The sequence below is a fragment of the Pituophis catenifer genome, unplaced genomic scaffold (genome assembly GCF_029215685.1).
Source record: "Pituophis catenifer annectens isolate HBS135680 unplaced genomic scaffold, rPitCat1.0.hap2 SCAF_10, whole genome shotgun sequence".
NCBI lineage: Eukaryota > Metazoa > Chordata > Lepidosauria > Squamata > Colubridae > Pituophis > Pituophis catenifer.
Window position 1 is genome coordinate 27,621,387 of NW_027256890.1, and position 23,327 is coordinate 27,644,713.

The following is a 23,327-nucleotide window of genomic DNA, read 5'->3' on the forward strand; positions in this document are numbered from 1 at the left end:
TGTCCCACCTGCAGCCGGAACTCCGGGTGGCCCTGCTGAAGGGACAAATCGTCCGTCCCCACACCTCTGACGAACGGGGTGAAGGACCCACCCAGCCTTCTTTGCTCCCGGGTGGGGTGGTGGGAGGCCGCGCCCTCTACGGCGACCTCCCTACCAGGTCCCGATGGAGAAGAACGATACTGAGAAGGTACCATGCCCAGAGTCTCCTTTTCGAGCCTGGCTTCTAAAGACCACATGGCCGAAGAGGTGGACGTGGATGAGCTGGAGGAGTGAATAGAGAAGCGGTCATCCAAGCTCTCCATCTGCAGGGGCAGATACACCCTCTCCTTCCTTCGCTTGGCCTGCTGGACCGGCGTGAAGAACTTCTCGAGAACTTGGAGCTTCCCAGCCGGGACGCCGCTGCCACCATTCTCCTCCGACCAGTGGGTTGGGTTGAATGCCGCCGCCTGCTCTTTCTTCTCCAGCTTTTGCCCGATGGTTGAGGCGCTCATCTTGAGCAACAGGCTCTTGTCTGCTCCTAACCACGTCTTCCCTGCTCATTTAGCCGGGGCCGGCCGATTTAGTGGAGCAGAAATGTAACTTGTCAATACAATCAGCTTTGGACGTTTGATTGAACTAATAGAAGCCAGCAGTTGACCGGAGCATCCGCTGAGCCTCCATCTTCCCCACCAAACCAGGTTTCATAAGCAAATTCCTCCTTTGCCAACAATCCTGGTGAAGATCCGAGTTTAATGTAAGAAGGGAACTGAATGCCCTTTTAGCATTCAACGGAGAAACGGGCCGCACCGATTGGGATTTTAGTTAATAGTTAAGAGACCGTTGTATAATTGACAGGCTGCATTTCATCAGAGGTCTTAAGTTGTTACTTTATGATTTGAGGCTTAAAAAGAGTTTTTAATTGTGGGTTTACGGAGTGTTTTTATTCGGTTCTGGTCTCGGGCTATAATAAACGCCATTGAATTGAAATGGAGTTTTAATGTAACCTTGGCTGCTATCCAACAAAATGCAGTTCATGGGGGAGAAAAATAAGGTTTTACACCTAGGCAGGAAAAAAACCACAAATACATAGGTACAGAATTCTATTCTATTCTATTCTATTCTATTCTATTCTATTCTATTCTATTCTATTCTATTCTCTTCTATTCTATTCATTCTATTTTCCAATATTTATTTTATTTTATTCTATTCCTTATTCTATTCTATTCTCCAATATTTATTCTATTCTATTCTATTCTATTCCTTATTCTATTCCTTATTCTTTCTATTCCTTATTCTATTCTATGCTATGCTATACTTTATTCTTTCTATTCTATTCTCTATTCTCTTATTCTCTTCTATTCTCTTCTCTGTTGTATTCAGAATTCTCTTTTCCTATTCTATTCTATTCTATTCCTTCTTTCTATTCCTTATTCTATTCTATTCCTTTTCTATTCCTTATTCTATTCTATTCTATTCCTTTTCTATTCCTTATTCTATTCTATTCCTTTTCTATTCCTTATTCTATTCTATTCTATTCCTTATTCTTTCTATTCTATTCCTTGTTTTTCCTATTCCTTATTCTTTCTAGTCTATTCTCTTGTTATTCTAGTCTATTCTATTTTCTATTCTATTTTCTATTCTATTTTCTATTCTATTTTCTATTCTATTCTATTCTAATTTTCTATTCTATTCCATTCCATTCCATTCCGTATTTTCTATTCTGTTCCGTTCCATTCCATTCCATATTTTCTATTCTATTCTATTCTATTCTATTCTATTCTATTCTATTCTATTCTATTCTATTCTATTCTATTCTATTCTATTCTATTCTATTCTGCAGCAAAATGGCCGTGGTGAGCTAGAAGGGTGTTTGCATAGCTTTAGTTGGGGCAAAAAACATCTGGTTCCAGCAAATTGTGCCGGTGGTGCCACCCACTTGGATTCTAGGAATATATTTATACAATTTAGAGATCCAAATACTGTGTTTCCCCAATAAAAGACCGTCTTATATTTTCTGAACCCCAAAATAAGCGCTTGGCCTCATTTTCAGGAAGGTCTTATTATTTGGGGGGGCATGGAGCAAGACGGGGCTGCTCTTGCTGTCTTACCTGATTTCCAGCTCTGTCTCCCTAACCCTAACCAGAGGAAATGGCAGCTGCGCATGGCGTTTAAATATTTTCAGGGTGGGGCTTATTTTAGCACATCCGCTCAAAAGCCTGATTGGGTTTATTATCCAGGGAGGTCTTATTTTCGGGGAAACACAGTAGTTCTGGATGGATTTTTACGCTTGAAAAATAAGCAACAATAAATCTAATAAATAAATAAATGGCTGGCTGGGGAATTCTGGGAGTTGAAGTTCAGAGGTCGCAAAGGGGCCGTTGTGGCCCACCCCTCCTTTAGAGCAATGTTTCTCAACCATGGGCACTTTAAGAGGGGTGGACTTCCATTCCCAGAATTCCCCAGCCAGCGTGTGTTGAAAGTCCACACAAGTTTACAGCTTGTGGCTGGTGATTATAATTATAATTATCTTTTTAGTGGGATATCCCAGGCCTTGTGGTTTTTCAAAAGGCAACTAAACATTTTCAACGTCTATGGACGTGATGGCAAAGCTATGGCAAACGTGTGCCTGAGGTGGCCCACAGAGCCATCTTTCCGGGCATGCGAGCTGTCCCCCAACTTACCTGCAGCTACGCATGTGCGTGTGCCCCAGCTGGTATTTGGTCCTCGGGTGCGCATGCGCACAATTCCAAAGACCCAGCTGGTCTTCGGACTTCTCCTGTGCATGTGCGCGTGAGTGTGCACTTACATTGCATGCACGAAAGCCACGCTCGTGCACAGATAGTGCAATTGTGCGCCCAGCATTCAGGGGAGCCGCGTGAAAGCTGCACAGATGCGCAGATGGTGCGGTTGCAGCACACGGGGGGAGCCGCGCATAAGCCACCACTGGTCTATGGAGATTCTTCGTCATCCAGATCCTGGTTGTCCCAAAGGTGCTTTTTTCAAGAGGCAACTGGACTTTTCTGGTTTTTCTTTGAAGACTTCTCGCTTCTCATCCAAGAAGCTTCTTCAACTCTGACTGGATCAATGGTGGGTTCCGCCCGGTTCGGCCCGGTTCCACTGAGCCGGTAGCGGTGATGATATGACCGAACCAGTTCTGCCCCCCCCCGCCACGTTATTCTTACCTTTTATTTGGCCCCACCCCCAATCTATTGCTGCCTCCCGAGTCCCAGCTGATCGGCTAGAAGGAAAAAAACTGTTTAAACTCTTGCTGGGGGCTTCAAAGGGCCGCCCTACAGCTGATCAGTGTTAAAAGGCAGTGTGGTGGTAGACTGGTGCCTCCAAAAATAAATGGGTAGACCGGTACAGCTCTGCAAGCAGTTAAAAGCATGGTAGACCAGAACCTCTGCTAAATCCGAAAGGATTGTCACATGACCATCAAGCCACACCCACAAAATAAGCCACGCCCACAGAACCGGTACTAAAAATAATCCGCCATCCCGGGACTGGATGGTGGGGAACAGAAGGATTGATACTCCTTGCAGACAGCTGATCGTTTGCATCCTTTTAGAGAAGCGTTGAGGCAACTTGGAGATTTGTTTGGGTCCTCAGATAAATGGGTCCTTCCACGCCCCATTTGCACTACTCAGGTAACCCTGAGGACACAGACAAAACTCCAGGAGGGTTTAACAACCTGCTAAAAGGATGCAAATGACCAGCTGTCTGCAAGGAGTATCAATCCTTCCATTCCTACCATCCAGTCAGAGCTGAAGAAGCTTCTGGGACGAGAAGCGAAACGTCTTCAAAGAAAAACCAAAAAGTCCAGTTGCCTCTTGGGAAAAAAAAGCCCCTTTGGGTTAAACATTTTCAAGGAAAAAAAGAACAAGGAACTCCAATTGCTTTTTGAAAAATACCTCTTTGCGACAACCATGGCCTGGATGATTTGAGAATCTCCATAGACATTTGTAAACTGTGGTTTATCTTTTAGTGGGTGGCGTAACCCCAGGTCATTGTCGCTTCGTTCACAAACCAGGGTTTAACAATCCAGTTGAGCAAGACTGAATTCGTATTCTCTTTAAACTCTGCCGAGCTGAGCAATCACGGCAATAAATTGCATAAAGGTGCTTTAATGATTTAACAACGGTAGGAGAGGAACATGGTACCTGGGCTTTGGATCATAAAACCGAGCAAATTCCACCCCCGAGATTCGATAACAAAGATGAGAGATTAGATAAAACAGCGTTTCCTAACCTTGGGCAAATGAAGATGTTTGTGGACTTCAACTCCCAGAGTTCCCTATGCTCCCGACATGCTAGCTGGGGAATTCTGGGAGTTGAAGTCCACACATCTTTTAAAAAATTTCAGGTTGAGGAACACTGCTCTATTATCTAAAATCTCTCTCTCATCCCACTTCCATCCGTCCATCCATCCTCTTTGTAATTCAAGTTTGAATCAGAATAGAGCTGGAAGAGACCTTGGAGGTCTATAAAGCCTTAGTAAGGCCACACTTGGAGTCCTGCATCCAGTTTTGGTCACCACACTATAAAAAAAGATGTGGAGACTCTGGAAAGAGTGCAGAGAACAGCAACTAAGAGGATGAGGGGACTGGAGGCTAAAACATGCGATGAACGGTTGCAGGAACTGGGCCTGGCTGGTCTAGTGAAGAGAAGGACCAGCGGAGACAAGAGAGCATCTTCCAATATTTGAGGGGCTGCCCCAGAGAGGAGGAAGGGGGTCCAGCTATTTTCCAAAGCACCTTTGAAGGCCAGACAAGGAATAATGGATGGAAACTGACCAAGGAGAGATTCAACCTGGAAATAAGGAGGAATTTTCTGACAAGTGAAAACAATCAACCAAAGTTGCCTTCAGAAGTTGTGGAAGCTTCATTACTTTCAAGAAGAGACTGAACTGCCATCTGTCAGAAATGGTGTAGAGTCTCCTGCTTGGGTGGGGGGTTAGGCTACATGACCTCCAAGGTCCCTTCTATCATGATTGAACTGAAAAGGGTGTTGGAAGGGATGATGAGGGGACTGGAGGCTAAAACATACGAAGAACGGTTGCAGGAACTGGGCCTGGCTAGTCTAGTGAAGAGACTAGCGGAGACAAGAGAGCATCTTCCAGTATTTGAGGGGCTGCCCCAGAGAGGAGGAAGGGGGTCAAGTTATTTTCTAAAGCACCTGAAGGCCAGACAAGAAACAATGGATGGAAACAGAACAAGGAGAGATTCAACCTAAGTTGCCTTCAGAAGTTGTGGGAGCTTCATCACTGGAGGCTTTCAAGAAGAGACTGAACTGCCATCTGTCAGAAATGGTGTAGGGCCTCCTGCTTGGGCGGGGGGTTGGACTAGATGACCTATAAGCTCCCTTCCAACTGTTAATCTGTAATATGAAGAACGGTTGCAGGAACTGGGCCTGGCTAGTCTAGTGAAGAGAAGGACCAGGGGAGACAGGAGAGCCTCTTCCAGTATTTGAGGGGCTGCCCCAGAGAGGAGGAAGGGGGTCAAGCTATTCTCCAAAGCACCTTTGAAGGCCAGACAAGGAAGAAGGGATGGAAACTGACCAAGGAGAGATTCAACCTAGAAATAAGGAGAAATTTTCTGACAAGTGAAAACAATCAACCAAAATTGCCTTCGGAAGTTGTGGGAGCTTCATCACTGGAGGCTTTCCAAGAAGAGACTGGACTGTCATCTGTCAGAAATGGTGTAGGATCTTCTGCTTGGGCGGGGGGTTGGACTAGATGACCTACAAGGTCCCTTCCAACTCTTGTTAATCTGTTATCTAGAGGTCTTCTAGTCCAAACCCCCCCCCCCCCCCCCGCTTAAGCAGGAGATCGTAGACCATGTCAGACAAGTGACTGCCCGGTCCCTTCTGGAAAACCTCCAGTGATGGAAGTCATTGCTTGCAATTCAGTGGGCGTGTGTGCCACATCTGGACAAGTTACATAAACGCAGATTCTCCCGAGGGCGTTTTTTGCTCGTGTTTCAAAGCAAACTGTTTTAACAATAAAAATTGTATATTGACCCATTGCGTCGCACCAGGGGGGAAAAATCAATCCCGTGATTAGATTATTTTTAAAGCCGCAAGTTCCCGATGTACGAAAGCAAATCGGGTGCAGCCTTCCGTAAACTCGGTGTTGTGACCCCGACTCCTGAGCCTGTCCTGACCGAGGAAGAGGACTCAGAAGGTGACGGGGAGGAACTGACAAGGCCTCCCTCTCCAGGACCCTCCTTTCTGGCAATGCCTCAGGTTCCATCCGAAGGCCAGGAGGAACGGCCTGGGATGTGCCGGGAGGAAGGCGTATCGGAGCATCAATTGATAGGGAGCGAGGATGATGAATCCTGGCTTGATCCCAGGCAGCGTCGGAGGGAGAAGCGTGCGTAGCAACGGAAGAGGCGTGGGAGGGCCAGAGATTGACCTGAGTCACGGAGCCACGCCCCACCATGAATAAAAGTGGGTGGGATTGCTCTTCAGGCTTTGTGACGGACAAAGTTAAACCCTGAAAGTCACATCGTGATCTTTGAAATTCGGCTTGGATATATTTTGGACTGAACATTGACTAAACTCTTGTCTCATGGATAATTGGTTGCTCCTGGAACGGACTGAAGAGAAGTCCTCTTCTGCTTTATGGGAATGAAAATGGTCTTGGCAGGCATTCGGCAGCTTGCTGCCAAAACCTTGGTCTGCCAAGAATTCTAATGTTTACCTAATAAAATATTGGCAGGCGTGCTTGGTATTACGATTGCCTGTGTGAGGAAGGGGGACAGAACATTCGGCTGGGCATTCGGCAAGGGTCTCAGCCACGCCTCTCTGCCCCCCTTTCCCTGAGCTCTGATCGGCCAAGAGAATTTCAGTTCTGAAACATGGAAAGACACCCCCCCACCCGCAAGGGGTGACCCCTGCCCAAGATCAATAGCCTGGTCTTTTGACATTGTTAGGCTTGATCGGGTGGGATGCCAAAAAGAAAAGGAAAAAAAAAGAGTTTTGAGGTCCTGTAAAGCAACAGCAAAATGATCCGGTTGGATAAAGGTAGCCAATTCTTTCAAGAGAGACACTCCGGATTTTTCTTGGATACAGGTAATCCTCGATTTACAACCATTCATTTAGTGACCGTTCAGTTATAACGGTAACTGTGAAAAAAAGTGACTTATGACCATTTCTCGCAGTTACAGCCGTTGCAGCCATCCCCGTGGTCACGTGACCAGAATTCAAGACGTTTGGTTCGTACTTATGACGGTTTGCAGTGTCCCGGCGTCACGTGATCCCCCTCCCGGCAAGCCAAGTCGACGGGGAAACCGGATTCACTTAAACAAGCAGGTTGCTAACTTTTCTCAATCGCCGTGATTCATTTAACAACCGTGGCAAGAAGCGTCGAAAAAGGGAGGGGGAAAAAACCTCACTTAACAAATTCTCTAAATGTTGGGCTCAACTGCGGTCGTAAGTCCAGGACTACCCTGTATTTGTTTCAGTCTTTCAGACATCGCTATAATTCGTCCCATCTCGCCCCAAAATCTCTAAAATAAATCCCAGCATTCCTTTAGTTGTTCCACCGTAAATCCGGGGGGGTGAGGGCCACATCAGGGCTGTGGTTGACCTCAGGGGGAGGTGGTGCTGCCCGACTGGGTGGGCGTGGCCATCTTGACATCACTGGGTGGGCATGGCCAATTGAGTGGGCGTGACCAGCTTGACACCACTCCCCAAACCGCTGGCATGTTTTCTCTTCGCATTGGGTAGACCAGGCTGGCTCCGTGAGCCTTGAGTTTGATACCCCTGCCCTAAAAATCAGGGGGTCACCAACCTTTCGGATGTCAGGGACCACTAAATTCATAATTTTAAATCCCGCGGCCCGCTAATATGAATTTTTTTTAAAAAAAGAATAGTATTTAACGCAATATAAAAAAATGTAAATAATTTTTCTGCGGCCCACCAACATTTTCTCGCGGACCACCAGTTGGGGACCCCTGCGCTAAATCATTTCTTAAACATTACACGTGAGTAGTTAAAGACAACAGGGAAAAACTGAAGGAAAGTCTTTTTTTTTTAATTTTCTCACAATGATTCTAACAGGGCTGCACTGTGAAGCGTCCCCAGAGGGACAAAGAGACAAACCGAACGTCAAAAGCTTCGTCACTGCGAGGAACGTCCGTTAAGAAGGACGGCCAGAGAGAGGCTTAAGAACGGGCTGTTCCCCGTTAACTCACCCCCCCCCTAAAAATGGAAGCTGGCTGAGTGAACCACGTTCCCCACTCCATTTAAGCACATAGGACTTTGCAGAAGGCAACGCAGAAGAAAAATAATTATGAAAAAAAATAAAACTACCGGGGAAACTCGTGGATGGGCGCGCACTTTTAAAGGCTAAAATGCACCTCAACAGCTTTGCCTATTTTTGGGAATAGATTTGTTTTCCCAAAGGTAGCCAAGTCATTTACAAAAATTGTGACGCCGCGTAGAATCTGGATCCTTCCGCACATTATTTTCAGGTTACAGCCGAGGGGGGAAAAAAATTTCCTCGTAAGCCCAAAGAATTAATACAATATCTTTTGTTTTTGGGGAAGGGGGCATTGAGAGAAATGTTAGCTGCCTTTGGTCAGCGAGTAAACCTGTAGTAAACAAACAAAAAAATATTTTTACACCTTTATGCTAAGAAAGCTTAAGCGTCCTCCTAAGGGGGGTTTGGCGGGCATTTGAGATTTATGTACAAGGAACATGGTGGCCACTGACGATGCGCTGAGGAGATGCGTTTTTTCACTCCACAAGGAGGTCAAATTTCTCGGCTTCTTCGAACTCGGCGTTCATCTGCGCGGCCCACTCGTCCATCTTGGATTTCTATAAAGGCAATAAAACGACTTTTATTTGGATTAAAAAGAGGCCCCTGCTACGAGATAAGAAGAGTCTGCTAAGGTTCTGCACTAAGGCAACCAGAATTTTGCTATACCTCTTGATTAAATTCTTCCACACATCTTTATATAAGTAAGGTAAAGGTAAAGATTCCCCTCGCACATGTGCTAGTCGTTCCCAACTCTAGGGGGCGGTACTCATCTCCGTTTCAAAGCCGAAGAGCCAGCGCTGTCCGAAGACGTCTCCGTGGTCATGTGGCCGGCATGACTCAACGCCAAAGGCTCATCTTTGGTTACCTTCCCACCAAAGGTGGTCCCTGTTTTTCTACTTGCATTTTTTAGGTGCTTTCGAACTGCTAGGTTGGCAGAAGCTGGGACAAGGAACGGGAACTCACCCCGATATGTGGCACTAGGGATTCGAACCGCTGAACTGCCGACTTTTCGATCGACAAGCTCAGCGTCTTAGCCTCTGAGCCACCGCATCCCTAATATATAATTATTATATATTAGTTATAATTATATATTAATTATATATTATAATATAATATAATATATAATTAATTGTGGCGGGGGGGGGGGCTTTTCATCAGGTTCACCTGATTTGCCAGTTGCGTCCCTTTCTGGATCGGGACTCCTTACACACAGTCACTCAGGCACTCGTGACTTCCTGCCTGGACTACTGCAATACTCTCTACATGGGGCTCCCCTTGAGGGACACCCGGAGGCTCCAACTGGTGCAGAATGCGGCCGCGCGGGGGATTATGGGAGCGAGGGGGCGCTCCCATGTGACGCCACTCCTGTGTGAGCTGCATTGGCTTCCGGTGGTCTTCCGGGTGCACTTCAAGGTGTTGGTTACCACCTTTAAAGCGCTCCATGGCTTAGGACCTGGGTATTTGCGGGACCGCCTTCTGCCACCAATTGCCTCCCACCGGCCAGTACGCTCCACAGAGAGGGACTCCTCAGGGTGCCGTCAGCCAGGCAGTATCGGCTGGCGACCCCCAGGAGGAGGGCCTTCTCTGTGGCAGCTCCCGCCCTCTGGAACGATTTGCCCTCAGAGATACAAAGAATATCGGATCTCCGGGTCTTTCGCCGTGCCCTGAAAACTTTTTTTTTCCACCAAGCAGGGCTGGTGTAAACGCTCCCCCCTTTTGAGATGTTAGATTTTTAATTGTCTATGGGTTTTAGTTGGGATGTTTTAAATTTTGGGCCAAAGTTGTGTAATTCTTTTTTAAAAAAATTAAATTTTGTATTGGAATGTTTTTTTTATTTTTGGCTGTGCACCGCCCTGAGTCCAGCAGGAGAAGGTCGGTATACAAATTTAATAAAAAAACACAAAAAAAAAAAAAAAACCAAAAATATTAAAAATACAATAACATAAATAACATGATCATTCAATCAGCAGCAGAGGTAAATTTCCAGGATAGTAAATAGAAATGGCTGCCAATTATAGATTGTTGATTGTAAATTAAATGGACCTACAGTATGTAAAATCGTGCGCGTTAAACTCTAGTATTAACGTAGGATGTTGCTTGTTTTTTATCCAGATCAGGCACTTACTTGAGGCCACATAATTGTAATACAGGCCAATCCAGTCCTCCTGCAGCCCACTGCCGGCCGGAAACAGGCCCTGCGGAGATCCCGCGCAGCCCGTTTTGGTCTGTAGAGGCCTCGTGGGCCGGTCCTTTGATATCTCCAGGCCGGCCCCGTGGGCCAAATTTAAACACCCCGTGTCACTCCTGCACTAAATACCATACTTTTCGGAGTATAAGACGCATTTTCCCCCCCTAAAAGAGGGTGGAAATGTTGGTGCGTCTTATACACCGAATATAGCCATTTTCCTCCACCCGAAACCCCGCCCTATGAGTCCCGTTTTTGCCAAAAACAGGCCGGTTTTTCACAAAAACGTGACGTGTGGGGAGTTTGGGAGGCCAAAAAGAGGCACGTTTTTGCCCTCCCCGGCCCCCAGGAGCACTCTGCAGGCCTCCCAAACCCTCTGCGCGTCCCGGGATGCGCAGAGGGTTTGGGAGGCCTGCAGAGTGCTCCTGGGGGCCGGGGAGGGCAAAAACATTTCGCCCCCCTTGTTTACCTCTTCAAAATCTTGGTGCGTCTTATATTCCGGTGCGTCTTACAGTCCAAAAAATACTGTAAAAAAATAAGTCCCTGATGCCATCCTCTACTATTTGGAGCGGATCTCTTGGTACGCCGCGCAAACAACAGCTGCTACCCCCATGCCTGCTGAGTGTGGTCCTTCACTCTCTTAGTACGTTGTGTGCACAAGGCAGGTCAAGGGATCTGAGCAGCCCGTAATTCTAACACAAAGTTTACAGCCACAACTTGGCTGTAAACCAGTGGTGAAATCCAAAATTTTTTTACTACCGGTTCTGTGGGCGTGGCTTGGTGGGCGTGGTGTGGCTTGGTGGGCGTGGCAGGGGAAGGATACTGCAAAAAGAGCGTTGGTAGTACAGTGGTCTAAGGCACCCTGTTACTAAGCTGGTTATTAAGACCAGCTGCCTGCAATTACTGCAGGTTCGAATCCCACCAGGCTCAAGGTCGACTCAGCCTTCCATCCTTTCTAAGGTAGGTAAAATGAGGATCCGGATTGTGGGGGCAATAAGCTGACTTTGTATAAATATACAAAAGTATGAAGGCTATTGCTTAGCGCATTGTAAGTCTCCGGAGAAGGGCGGCATATAAATCAAATTAAAAAAAAAAAAAACTTCATTCCCACCCATTCCAGGGGGAAGGATACTGCAAAATCTCCGTTCCCACCCCACTCCAGGGCGAAGGATATTGCAAAATCTCCATTCCCATCCCACTCCAGGGGAAGGATACTGCAAAATCTCCATTCCCATCCCACTCCAGGGGAAGGATACTGCAAACTCTCCATTCCCACCCCACTCCACGGGAAGGATACTGCAAAATCTCCATTCCCATCCCACTCCAGGGGAAGGATACTGCAAAATCTCCATTCCCTCCCCACTCTGGGGCCAGCCAGAGGTGGTATTTTCCAGTACTCCGAATTACTCAAAATTTCCGTTGCTGGTTCTCCAGAACCTGTCAGAACCTGTTGGATTTCACCCGCTGTAAACCCCCCCCCAGCGCCCAAAGTCCTACTCACATCAAACTCGGGCACCTTCTTCTTCCTTCGTTTTTCTCTGCCAAACGAGATGCCAGGGATGTCGGTGTCCGGCTTCCTGACGGCCCCGCTTTCCTCAACCGCCGTCTTGGGGGCGCTGATGAGATGCAGGACGGCGGGCTCTGCCAGCTCCCCTGGGAGCAGGAGCTTTTCGAAACCGAAAAAGGTTTGCCGCTTGCCGGGACCACCGGCGGGCGTGAAGGTGCCCGCGAGGCTGAAGCTGGGAAACTCCGGCTTGTCTGTGAAGCTGCGGGACAAAGAGACGTCCAGGCGGCTGTAAGACCGGCGCACACGTTTGGCCATGGTCAGGTCTCGTTCGCAATCCGGTGGAGAACCTGGCGTGTTGGCGCTAACCGGGGACAGGACATTAGTCTCTTTCGGTGAGTTCTCTGCGTCAAGATTCAAGGAGCAGCACGGGGTAAAAGATTGGCCTTTCCTTGTGGCCTCCCCTCCGTGGGGGCTTTGATTTTCAGGGGCCGCCGGCGGGCTGTTCTCCTTGTTTTCTTTTAAGGAGATCTGTAAAACAGGAATAGGATCCCGTGTTACTTGCTATAAGGTAGAAAAGCAGTACAAGCGGGAAGTCTGAAGGTTGAATCATTGCAACCGGAGTAATTTTTGCTGCTAGTTTGAGATGTTTTGCAGCTCATCCAGCCTTCATCAGTCAGAATAAACCCACTGGAGGCTAAAACATATGAAGAACGGTTGCTGGAACTAGGTATGTCTAGTCTGAAGAAAAGAAGGAGTTGGGGTAACATGATAGCAGTCTTCCGATATCTCAGGGGCTGCCCCAAAGAAGAGGGAGTCAAGCTCTTCTCCAAAGCACCTGAGGGCAGGAGAAGCAGCAATGGGTGGAAACTAATCAAGGAGAGAAGCAACTTGGAACTAAGGAGAAATTTCCTGACAGTGAGAACAATTAACCAGTGGAACAACCTGCCTCCAGAAGTTGTGAATGCTCCAACACTGGAAGTTTTTAAGAAGAGGTTGGGTAACCATTGGTCTCAAGTGGTGTAGGGTTTCCTGCCTAAGCAGGAGGTTGGGCTAGAAGACCTCCAAGGTCCCTTCCAACTCTGTTATTCTATTCTAATTAAGCAGAGAGTTAACTGACTGATGAAGCTGCCGGGATGAGCAGCGAAAGGTCTCAAGATAACAAAAATTAGTCCAGGTGCAATGACTCAACCTTCAGACAACTGTACCTGGATGACTCAGAATCTGCATCGACGTGTTACAAGGGGAGAGGTTTCGAAATGATTTCCAAATGCTTCAACAGGATTTATCTGATTTCCCCCTTTTTGATCAGTCTGCATGTCGCTAAGCTCTCAGGAAACGCTTCTGGGATGCCAAGGAGAAATAAGATTTTATGAAATTGTCTAAGGAGATTCTCAGTCATCCAGGTCCTGGTTGTCCCAAAGATGCTTTTTCAAGAGGCAGCTGGACTTTCTGGTTTTTTTCTTTTGAAGGCATTTCGCTTCTCTTCCAAGAAGCTTCTTCAGCTCTTGCCGTTGTTCTTCAGTCAGAGCCGAAGAAGCTTCTTGGAGGAGAAGCGAAACGTCTTCAAAGAAAAACCAGAAAGTCCAGCTGCCTCTTGAAAAAGCACTTTTGGGATTTTATGAAATTGGTAAACTACAGGTAGTCTTCGACTTACGACCACGATTGAGCCCCAAATTTCTGTGGCTAAGCGAGACAGTTGTTAAAAGTGAGCTTTGCTCAATGTTACCACCTTTTCTTGCCAAAGTCGTTAGATGAATCCCTGCAGGTGTTACATCGGTAACAGGGTTGTTAAGTGAATCCGACTTCCCCATTGACTTTGGTTGTCAGGTCGCAAAAGGGGGACGCTGCAACTGTCATAAATATAAGTCAGCTGCCAAGCGTCCAAATTTTGCCCACATGACCCTGGGGATGCAATGGTCGTAAGAGTGAGAAACGGTCGTAAGTCACTTTTTTTCAGGGATGTTGTTAATTGGAACTGTCATTAAATGAACTGTGGTAAGTCAAGGACTAGCTGTAGTCGCATTTCCCATTATGAGAAAGGTATTTCCTCATCACCTTCCATCCTCCCACCTCAAAAGAGAGGCTCTCCAACCATTTGGCCTGCTGGCAGTAATATTTAGAGTGATTTATGCTGATTTCTTTTTTTCTGTGCAAATGGACCTACCTCTCCAAACATCTTTGCCACATACCTATCGTTTTAATTTACAAAAAGTCCTTTTGCCGTCTGTGTGAATTTCAGAGGCATTCTGGTAGTAAAGACAGGTCTTCATTTCCCATTTATCTATATATATATAAAAATGGCTGTGTATGTATGTATGTTCCAGCATAACTCTGGAACGCCTCGAGCAATTTCATCCAAACTTGGTACACAGATGACTTACTCTCTAGAAAGAAATACTGTGGGTGTAAGATATCCCTAACACCCCTTGGGGTGTGTACATGTGTGTGTGTCTGTGTATGTATGTTCCAGCATAACTCTGGAATGCCTGGGCCACTGAAATGAAAAAGAATGAATTTTATCTAGAGTGTCAAATCACAGTACTTTTAACAGTGATACTGTGCATTTTGGATTCAAGTTGTTAAGATACAGCCTGTTGTGCCTTAAAATGGCTTCTACTGTACAGCGCAGTGGAGTTGCCATGGTAACGGCTTCACAGTACTCTACGAGGATGCTCCCTCTGGTAAGGGAGAATTAACGATTCTGCAAGTGATTAAGCATGTTTGATTTTCTCTTTGGCCTGAGTTCTCCAATACAGAATGCCCTGAAGGGCCCTCATATTAATATCCGTTAGATTCTCTGCTCCATCCAGTTTTAATGTTATACTAGCTGATAACCCGATGTTGCCCGGGTATTTATTCATCCAATTCCTGTATTAGACAGAAAAAGAACCGCCTCAACCACTGTGGTGAGAATTAGAGACCTAATTGCCCTGGCCAACAGCCTGGGAAAAATTCTACAGGGGACGGCCTTTGAGGTGATTATCTGCATTAGCAGGCACATCCCCCGACAACTTGCCCTCTTTGTTTGAAGCTGACGGCTAGGGTGTTTGGTTTTTTTTAACAGAACCATTCTATGCTCTCTCATTAACCTCCTCTGACCTGGAAAATTAGGGGTCTCCAATCCCTGGGCCGGTCTTTGGTCTGTCATGAACTGGGCCGCATAGCTGGGGGTGAACAGCTGGCAAATGAAGCTTCATCTCTATTTGCAGCTGCTCCCCAGAGTTAGCATCACCGCCTCAGCTCCACCTCAGATCATCAGGCATTAAGACTCTCATAGGAGAACAAGCCCTACTATAAATTGCGCATAAAAGTAAAGGCTCCCCTCGCACATATGTGCTAGTCGTTCCCGACTCTAGGGGACAATGCTCATCTCCGTTTCAAAGCCAAAGAGCCAGCGCTGTCCGAAGACATCTCCGTGGTCATGTGGCCGGCATGACTCAACGCCAAAGACGCACGGAATGCTGTTCCCTTCCCACCAAAGGTGGTCCCTGTTTCTCTACTTGCATTTTTTACCTCTTTCGAACTGCTCGGTTGGCAGAAGCTGGGACAAGTCACGGGAGCTCACCCCGTTACGCGGCACTGGGGATTCGAATCATTGAACTGCCGACCTTTCGATCGACAAGCTCAGCGTCTTAGCCACTGAGCCACCACATCCCCTAAATTGCACATACGGGGATCTAATTTGTGTGCTCCTTCTCTCCCCCACCCACCCGAGTCCGTCGAAAAATTGTCTTCTACGAAACCGGCCCCTGGTGCCAAAATGGGGACTGCTGCTCTCAATGTGTCAGACTTCAATTCCCAGAATTCCCCAGCCATCTTGGGGAAGGCGGGCTTACTTAAAAGTTCCAGATCTTGGCCTTCTTTTAATTCTCAAGAATTGCTATGGCGCCGTGCTTACCCTTGGACTCCGACGAGGAATTAAATCACTTTCTTTCACCTGGTCCTGGGAACAATAGAGCACAATCAATCAATCAATCAATCAATCAATCAATCAATCAATCAATCAATAAATAAATAAATATAGAGCACACACAAAAAAGTAGTTAATTTGGCCATGATTTAATTTCATTCATAATTTTATTACTCGTGTGCTGTACATTTTTAAAAATAGTTCACAGCTCTGATGTTTAATATTTTGATACCCATTTTATATGCTGAATTGGTGAGTTTTTATGCATTATTGCTGGATTCTGTTACATCATATGAAAATAATAATAATAATAATAACAACAACAACAACAATCCACGGAAAGAGGGGTCAATTCTCACGGTAATAGAACTGGCAGGGATAGCAAAAGTGTCTTAATTAAGGGAAATAATATATCCAGTTTTGTTTCTATTTGGAGATTGCTTCCAGATTTTTACTCAAAATAGAATAAAATGAAACATTGACTTTGAATGTTGGTGATTGAATTTGTTGTAGAAATGGCTAGTAGTCACTAATTATATAAAAGGAAAAAGTCTAAGTGTAATTTACTTTATTACACACTTTACTAATTTAATTACTGCACCAAAAAAAGTTGGAGGGCTGTGCTTTTTTTCCTTCTTTTCTTTTTCCTTCGCATCTTCTCCCCCCTTTCTGTTTCTCTCTCCCCTTTCTGTATTTTTGTCTGTATTTTCATTTGCATCTTTTATTCGGATAAGCTTCAATAAAAAATTATTTTTTAAAAAAAATCACATAAAATATGGAACATGTATCAAGTAGCTTCATAACAACTACCGTGTTTCCCCGAAAATAAGACCCTGTCTTATATATTTTTTTTCAAACCCCAAAATAAGTGCTTGGCCTTATTTTCGGGGAGGTCTTATTATTTTGGGGCGCATGGAGCAAGGCGGGGCTCCTCTTGCCATCTTACCTGATTTCCAGCTCTGTCTCCCTAACCCTAACCAGAGGAAATGGCGGGGACCGGCTGTGCATGCGGTTAAATATTTTCAGGGAGGGCTTATTTTCGGAGGGGGATTATTTTATTTATTTATTTTATTTTATTGAATTTCTATACCGCCCTTCTCCCGAAGGACTCAGGGCGGTGTACAGCCAAAAATAAAACCACGACAGTATAAAAATTAAAAGCAATTTAAAACAATTAAATAAATTGGCCAAAAACCTCTAATAAAACAACCCATTAAAATAGTAAAATGTTATTTTTTAGGCCTTATATTATTATTTTAGCACCTGTGCTTAAAAGTCTGATTGGGCTTATTATCAGGGGATGTCTTATTTTAGGGGAAACCGGGTACTCACCTGCTGGTTCCGTGGCTTAATCTTTCTCAGAGTTATCGTGCGCATGACAGAGGCACCCGGGCGCTAAAAAGAAGACAGGAAAAAAATATTCAGCAGGGCAGCAAAGAAAAATGCAGCTGGGAGAGAATTTTTCTGTTAAACACACAGAATCTGAGATTTGTCTTTCTAAAATACATCACATGCTTTGAGAGAACCTGAACAATCACTCCTATCCCAAATACAGGTCATCCTTGATTTATAACCACAACTGAGTCCCAAATTTCTGTTGCTAAGCGAGACAGTTGTCAAGTGAGGTTTGCCCCATTTTACGACCTTTCTTGCCACAGTTGGTAAGTGAATCCCTGCAGTCGTTCAATGAGTGTCATGGCCATTAAGCGAATCCAGCTTCCCCATTAACGCAGTTTGTCAGAAGGTCGCAAAAGGGGATTACGTGACCCAGGGAACACAGCAAAACCGTCACAAATACGAGTCAGTTGCCAAACATCTTGGCAGATCGAACCTCACCATGCTCAAGGTTGACTCGGCCTTCCATCCTTCCGAGGTGGGTAAAATGAGGACCCAAATTGTTGGGGGGCAAGAGGCTGACTCTGTAAACTGCTTAGAAAGTGCTGTAAAAGCACTGTGAAGCGGTATATAAGTCTAAGGGCTACTGCCCTCCCTCCCTTCCTATTAGAATGCAGTATTGTAGGCTAACTCTGCCCACTACCAGCGGTTCGATCCTGACTGACTCAAGGTTGACTCAGCCTTCCATCCTTCCGAGGTGGGTAAAATGAGGACCCAGATTGTTGGGGGCCAGAGGCTAACTCTGTAAACTGCTTAGAGAGGGCTGGAAAGCACTGTGAAGCAGGATATAAGTCTAAGAGCTATTGCTATCTGAATTTTGATCATGTGACCATCGGGATGCTGCAATGGTCGTTAAGTGTGAAAAACGGTCATAAATCACCTTTTCACTGTCATTTTAACTTTGAACACAGTCCCTAAATGATTATCCGTATGGCTTATCCAACGCATCGTTACCCAAGTAGAATTCTAAATTCACAAAAGAATAAATGAAAGCACAAACAGCAATGCTTTTCTCGTACCGGGGTGCCCATCATTTTCTTGGCCACCCCACTGGGGTTACCCTGGAACACCGGACAAATTGAAGAAGGCAAGTTTCTCTCGGACCTTCGCCTGGGGGGAGAGGAAGCAGCACCTGGGGAATAAATAGAAAGGATAAAAGGGTTTGATCAAAGATGGTAAGCAAAATCATGAAGTCCATACTCAGGGAATGTTTTCATTTCAAAATAAGAGTCGTGCTATAAGCCAGGGCATCTTCGATTTATGACCCCAATTGAATCCGACGTTCCTGACTGCTAAGCGAGACATTTGTTAAATGACTTTTGCCCCATTCTACGATCTTTCTTGCCACAGTTGTTAAGTGAAGCAGTGCAGTTGTTAAGTTAGGAACAGGGTTGCTAAGTGAATCTGGCTTTCTCGTGGACTTTGCTTGTCAAAAGCTCGCAAAAGGGGATCACGTGACAAGTTGCCAGCACCCAAAGTCGGATCACGTGAGCGTGGGGAATGCCGCAACAGTTGTAAGTGAGAAAAATGGTCCTAAGCCACTTGTTTTCCAGGGCCGTTGTAACTTCGGTCACTAAACAAAGCGGTGTAAGTCAAGGACTGCCTGTAATGCTGACGATTAGGAATAGGTGTTGCAAGTTGTTGAACACCAGCTTCCTCCGAGTACTAAGTCTAGAAGCGGTCTCCTATTAGAAACAAAACCAAATATAAAGATAAAGGTTCCCCTAGCACACATGTGCTAGTCGTTCCTGACTCTAGGGGCGGTGCTCATCTCCATTTCAAAGCCGAAGAGCCAGCGCTGTCCGAAGACGTCTCCGTGGTCATGTGGACAGCATGACTCAAGGCCAAAGGCGCACGGAAAATGCTATTCCCTTCCCACCAAAGGTGGTCCCTATTTTTCTACTTGCATATTTTTACGGGCTTTCGAATTGCTAGGTTGGCCGAAGCTGGGACAAGTCACGGGAGCTCACCCCATTACGCGGCACTAGGGATTCGAACCGCCGAACTGCCGACCTGCCAAGCTCAGCATCTTAGCCACTATACTTCTCCTTAATAAAGATAGTGACAATACAGTACAGAGCCTTGGTGGAGCAGTGGACTAAAGCCCTGTTAAATAGCAGTTAGCTGCCAGCTGCCTGCAATTACTGCAAGTTCAAATCTCACCAGGCTCAAGGCATATAAATTGAACCAATAAACAAACAAACAAACAAACAACCTTTTGTCTTAGCGCACACAACCCCCCTGACAGGTTAAAAAATACACACGAGACTGCTTAGTTTACGGGTGAGGAAGTTTTGGGAAACTGAGCCCTTGTCCTATGAAATTTTCTGACTGTTGATTGTACACCATGAAGTCGTCGTCGACTCCTAGGGAACGGATAGAGGGGTTTTCTTTGACATGGTGCATTCACTTCCCCTCTGCTGGTCCCAGGGTGGATAAAAATCAATGATTTTTTTTTAAAAAAATAAAAAAAAATCAGATTTTTTTTTTATTTAAATTGGATTTTTTTTTATTTTTATCGAATTTATTTTAATAAAAAACTTTTGGGGTAAAAATCTATTATAAGATAGTTTTCTATTTAAGATATATAAATAATTTAGTTTATTCAGCATGAAATGGAGCTGAGTTATGTAGCAGGAGGCTGTATATTCTGCAACACTGGGACTATCGGTGAGTCAACAGTGGGTCAAAGGAGTAGCAGAGATGACAGCTGCTCTTTAAAAATTACGATTTAAATCGAGTTGATTTAAATCAAGCCTTTTTACTAGTTATTTAAATCATGATTTAAATCAACTCGATTTAAATCAAATCCACCCTGGCTGGTCCTTCTCTTTTTTCTCTCTCTTTCCACCTTTCCCAAGATTAATATCTTTTCCAGAGAGCTGCACTTTCACATCACATGTCCCAAGAAGCATCATGGGGGGGGGGGTGACGGGGGCGGGGGAGGATGGGACGGGACACAGAACAAATTCACATTAAGCCCCAGGCATATTAAATAAATGCAGCCCTGGTCTATTGTTAACCAGGGCTGTTTTTTAAACCATCTTCTGATTATTTAGAAGAATGGCTGCCAACCTTTTGGGCACCAGGGACCAGTTCCGTGGAAAGGTTTTTCCGTGGACTGGGGAGGCGTGATTCAAACAAGCTTGTTTGCACGGACTGAGGGACGGGGACCCCTGATTTAGAAGACTCCTTTTCTTTCTTGCATTCCCAAAATTTATTTATTTGTGTATCGTATTTCAAGGAGCTAAGCAACCTTTGATCATACATCAACCTCGGCAACTTTAAACCTGGCGGACTTCAACTCCCAGAATTCCCCAGCCAACCATGCTGAGCCAGCCTTGGCAACATTTAAAACCTGTGGACTTCAACTCCCAGAATTCTGGGAGTTGAAGTCCGCCAGGATTATTTATTTATTTATTTATTTATTTATTTATTTTATTATATTTCTATACCGCCCTTCTCCTGCGGGACTCAGGGCGGTGTACAGCCAGGATAAAACATAGCATATAAAATTTAAAAACATTTTAAAAAACAATAAAATAATTTTGGCCCGAATTTAAAACAACCCAATTAAAACCGAAATTCGATTAAAAAACTAAGAGGACGGGATCAAGCCATTAAAATTACCAAAGTTGGAGACCCCTGCTTTAAGCCACCATCAACCCCCCCCCCAAAGCCTACCGAACCTCACTCAGCTGGATTCCCATACGATCTGATTATATAACAACAACAAAGATGAGATAATGTCCTTCTGGAATATTTCCCTCTACCCCGCCCCCATTGGAGTTGGGTGACTAGGTGGCTCAGTGGCTAAGACGCTGAGCTTGTCAATCAGAAAGGCCGGCAGTTCGAATCCCTAGTACAGGTCTCCTGCGTAAGCAGGGGGTTGGACTAGATGATCTCCAAGGGTCCCTTCCAACTCTGTTATTGTTAAACTGTTAAACCCTCAGAGCCTTAAGACAATTTGCTTGGGGGGAACCCCATTCTGCTCCCATCCACCCCATCTTTAATTAGACCATAGATCTAATTAGATCTTTATGATTGTTAAGCCACCCAGAGTTACCCTGGGCAGCCAATACAGATAGCTCTCAACTTACAACCATTATTGACCTCAACATTTCCGCTGCTGTGCGAGACATTTGTTAAGTGAGTTTTACCCCCATTTTACGACTTTCCTTGCTACATTTGTGAAATGAATCCACTGCAGCTGTTAAATTAGTCACACGGTTGTTAAGTGAATCTGGCTTCCCCGTTGACTTTGCTTGTCAAAAGGTCGCAAAAGGGGATCATGTGATCCCGGGACACTGCGACTGTCGTAAATATGAATCAGTTGCCAAGTGTCTGAGTTTTGGTCCCGTTTTGACCATGGGGATGCTGCAATGGTTGTTAAGTGTGAAAACAGCCATAAGTCACTTTTTTCAGAGCTGTTGTAACTTCGAACAGTCACTAAATGAACTGTTGTAAGTCGAGGACTACCTGTAAATGAATAATGCTATCAAATATTCACATCTGCCTATCCCAGGTCCTTGGGAAGGACGCGACAGGTGGATAAAAATGCCAAATCCAGTCTGAACATATGATGATGAAAAAGACGGGATATAATAATAATGAAGAAAGGTGAAGTATAGTAATAAAGATGGAATATAAGAGTGAATAAAGGCGGGAAATAATAAATAAAAGTGGATAATAATAATAGCAAAGTATAGTAATAAAGGTGGAATATAATAATGAATAAAGGCAGGATATAATAAAAATAAAGGCCATATATAATAATAATGAATAAAGGTGAAGTATAATAAAGAAAAGTGGAATATAAGAATGAATAAAGGCGAGAAATAATAAATAAAAGTGGATGATGATGATGATAATACTAATGGCAAAGTATAGTAATAAAGGTGGAATATAATAATGAATATAGGCAGGATATACTGAGTTTCCCCGAAAATAAGACCGTCTTATTTTTTTTTTTGAACCCTGAAATAAGCACTTGGCCTTATTGCCATGCACTCAAAAGCCCGATTGGGCTTATTATCAGGGGATGTCTTATTTTGGGAGGAACAGGGTAATAAAAAAAAGCAAATAATGAATGATAATAATAATAATAATAACAACAACAACAACAATAATAATAATAATGGCAAAGTATAGTAACAAAGGTGGAATATAATAATGAATAAAGTCAGAATATAATAAAAATAAAAATATACTAATAATAATGATGATGATGAAAGCTAGGATGCTGGCAGCAACTCGTATCAACCATCAAGGCCAGTCAATGATATTTGTGACACATTTTAAAATGTTTAGTTGACTGTTTCATGTATAATAAATAATAATAATAATAATAAATAGTTGCTTTATATAATAATAAAGGCGGAATATAATAACAGTAAATAAAGGCTGGATATATCAATAAATAAAAACCGGATATTATAATAATAATAATAATAATAGTAATAATAGCTGTATATTTAATAATAAAGATGAAATATAATAACAATAAATAAAAGCAGGATATATTAATAAATAAAAACCGGATGCAATAATAATAATAATAATAATAATAATAATAATAATAATAATAATAATAATTGTATATAATAATAAAGGCGGAATATAATAACAGTAAATAAAGGCAGGATATATTAATAAATAAAACAGGGAATAATAATAATAATAATAATAATAATAATAATAATAATAATAATAAAGGCGGGATATAATAACAGTAAATAAAGGCGGGAAATAAAAAGCAAATCTGTCTTTGAAGGCAGGGAAACCCCGAAGCCGCCCAGGGAGGGGGAGGGGCGTTTTGGAAGCGAGGCAGAAGAGCCCCCTCCCCCTCCCCGGGCCTGCTCCGCGGGATCCCCCAACCCACCCAAAGCCTCGCCTCACCTTCCCGGGCTTCCCCGGCCGAGCGCGGCCGCCTCCCGGGGCGGCCTCCCGCCATGGCGGCCGCCTCCTTCCTCCTCCGGATCGCTTCTCCGCGCCGTTGAAATCGCCCGCCACAGCCTCGCCGGAAGTGACGTCGAGGGCCGTCCGCCGGAAAGCGCCGTCCGCCATCTTTGGGAGAGAAGGCCGGAAGT

General features: G+C 44.6%; 1 protein-coding gene across 1 annotated transcript; it reads right to left on the reverse strand.

The window, feature by feature from the left end:
- Positions 1-8,164: 8,164 nt before the first annotated feature.
- CDCA5 (cell division cycle associated 5) lies at positions 8,165-23,238 on the reverse strand. Its single transcript, XM_070950999.1, has 6 exons — positions 23,137-23,238; positions 18,258-18,370; positions 17,176-17,238; positions 15,832-15,876; positions 11,928-12,461; positions 8,165-8,798 (listed from the first exon to the last, which is right to left on the reverse strand). The coding sequence occupies exons 1-6, from the start codon at positions 23,189-23,191 to the stop codon at positions 8,718-8,720; spliced, it is 891 nt and encodes a 296-aa protein (XP_070807100.1). The 5' UTR covers positions 23,192-23,238; the 3' UTR covers positions 8,165-8,717.
- Between the last annotated feature and the right edge of the window lie 89 nt (positions 23,239-23,327).

Coding starts and splice junctions, on each gene's coding strand:
- CDCA5 (XM_070950999.1), bottom strand. CDS start 23,191: ATGGCGGGAGGCCGCCCCGGGAGGCGGCCGCGCTCGGCCGGGGAAGCC. Junction 18,371..23,136: donor GGCCGGGGAAGCCCGGGAAG/GTGAGGCGAGGC, acceptor TTTATTCCCCAG/GTGCTGCTTCCTCTCCCCCC. Junction 8,799..11,927: donor AGAAGGTGCCCGAGTTTGAT/GTGAGTAGGACT, acceptor TTGCCTTTATAG/AAATCCAAGATGGACGAGTG.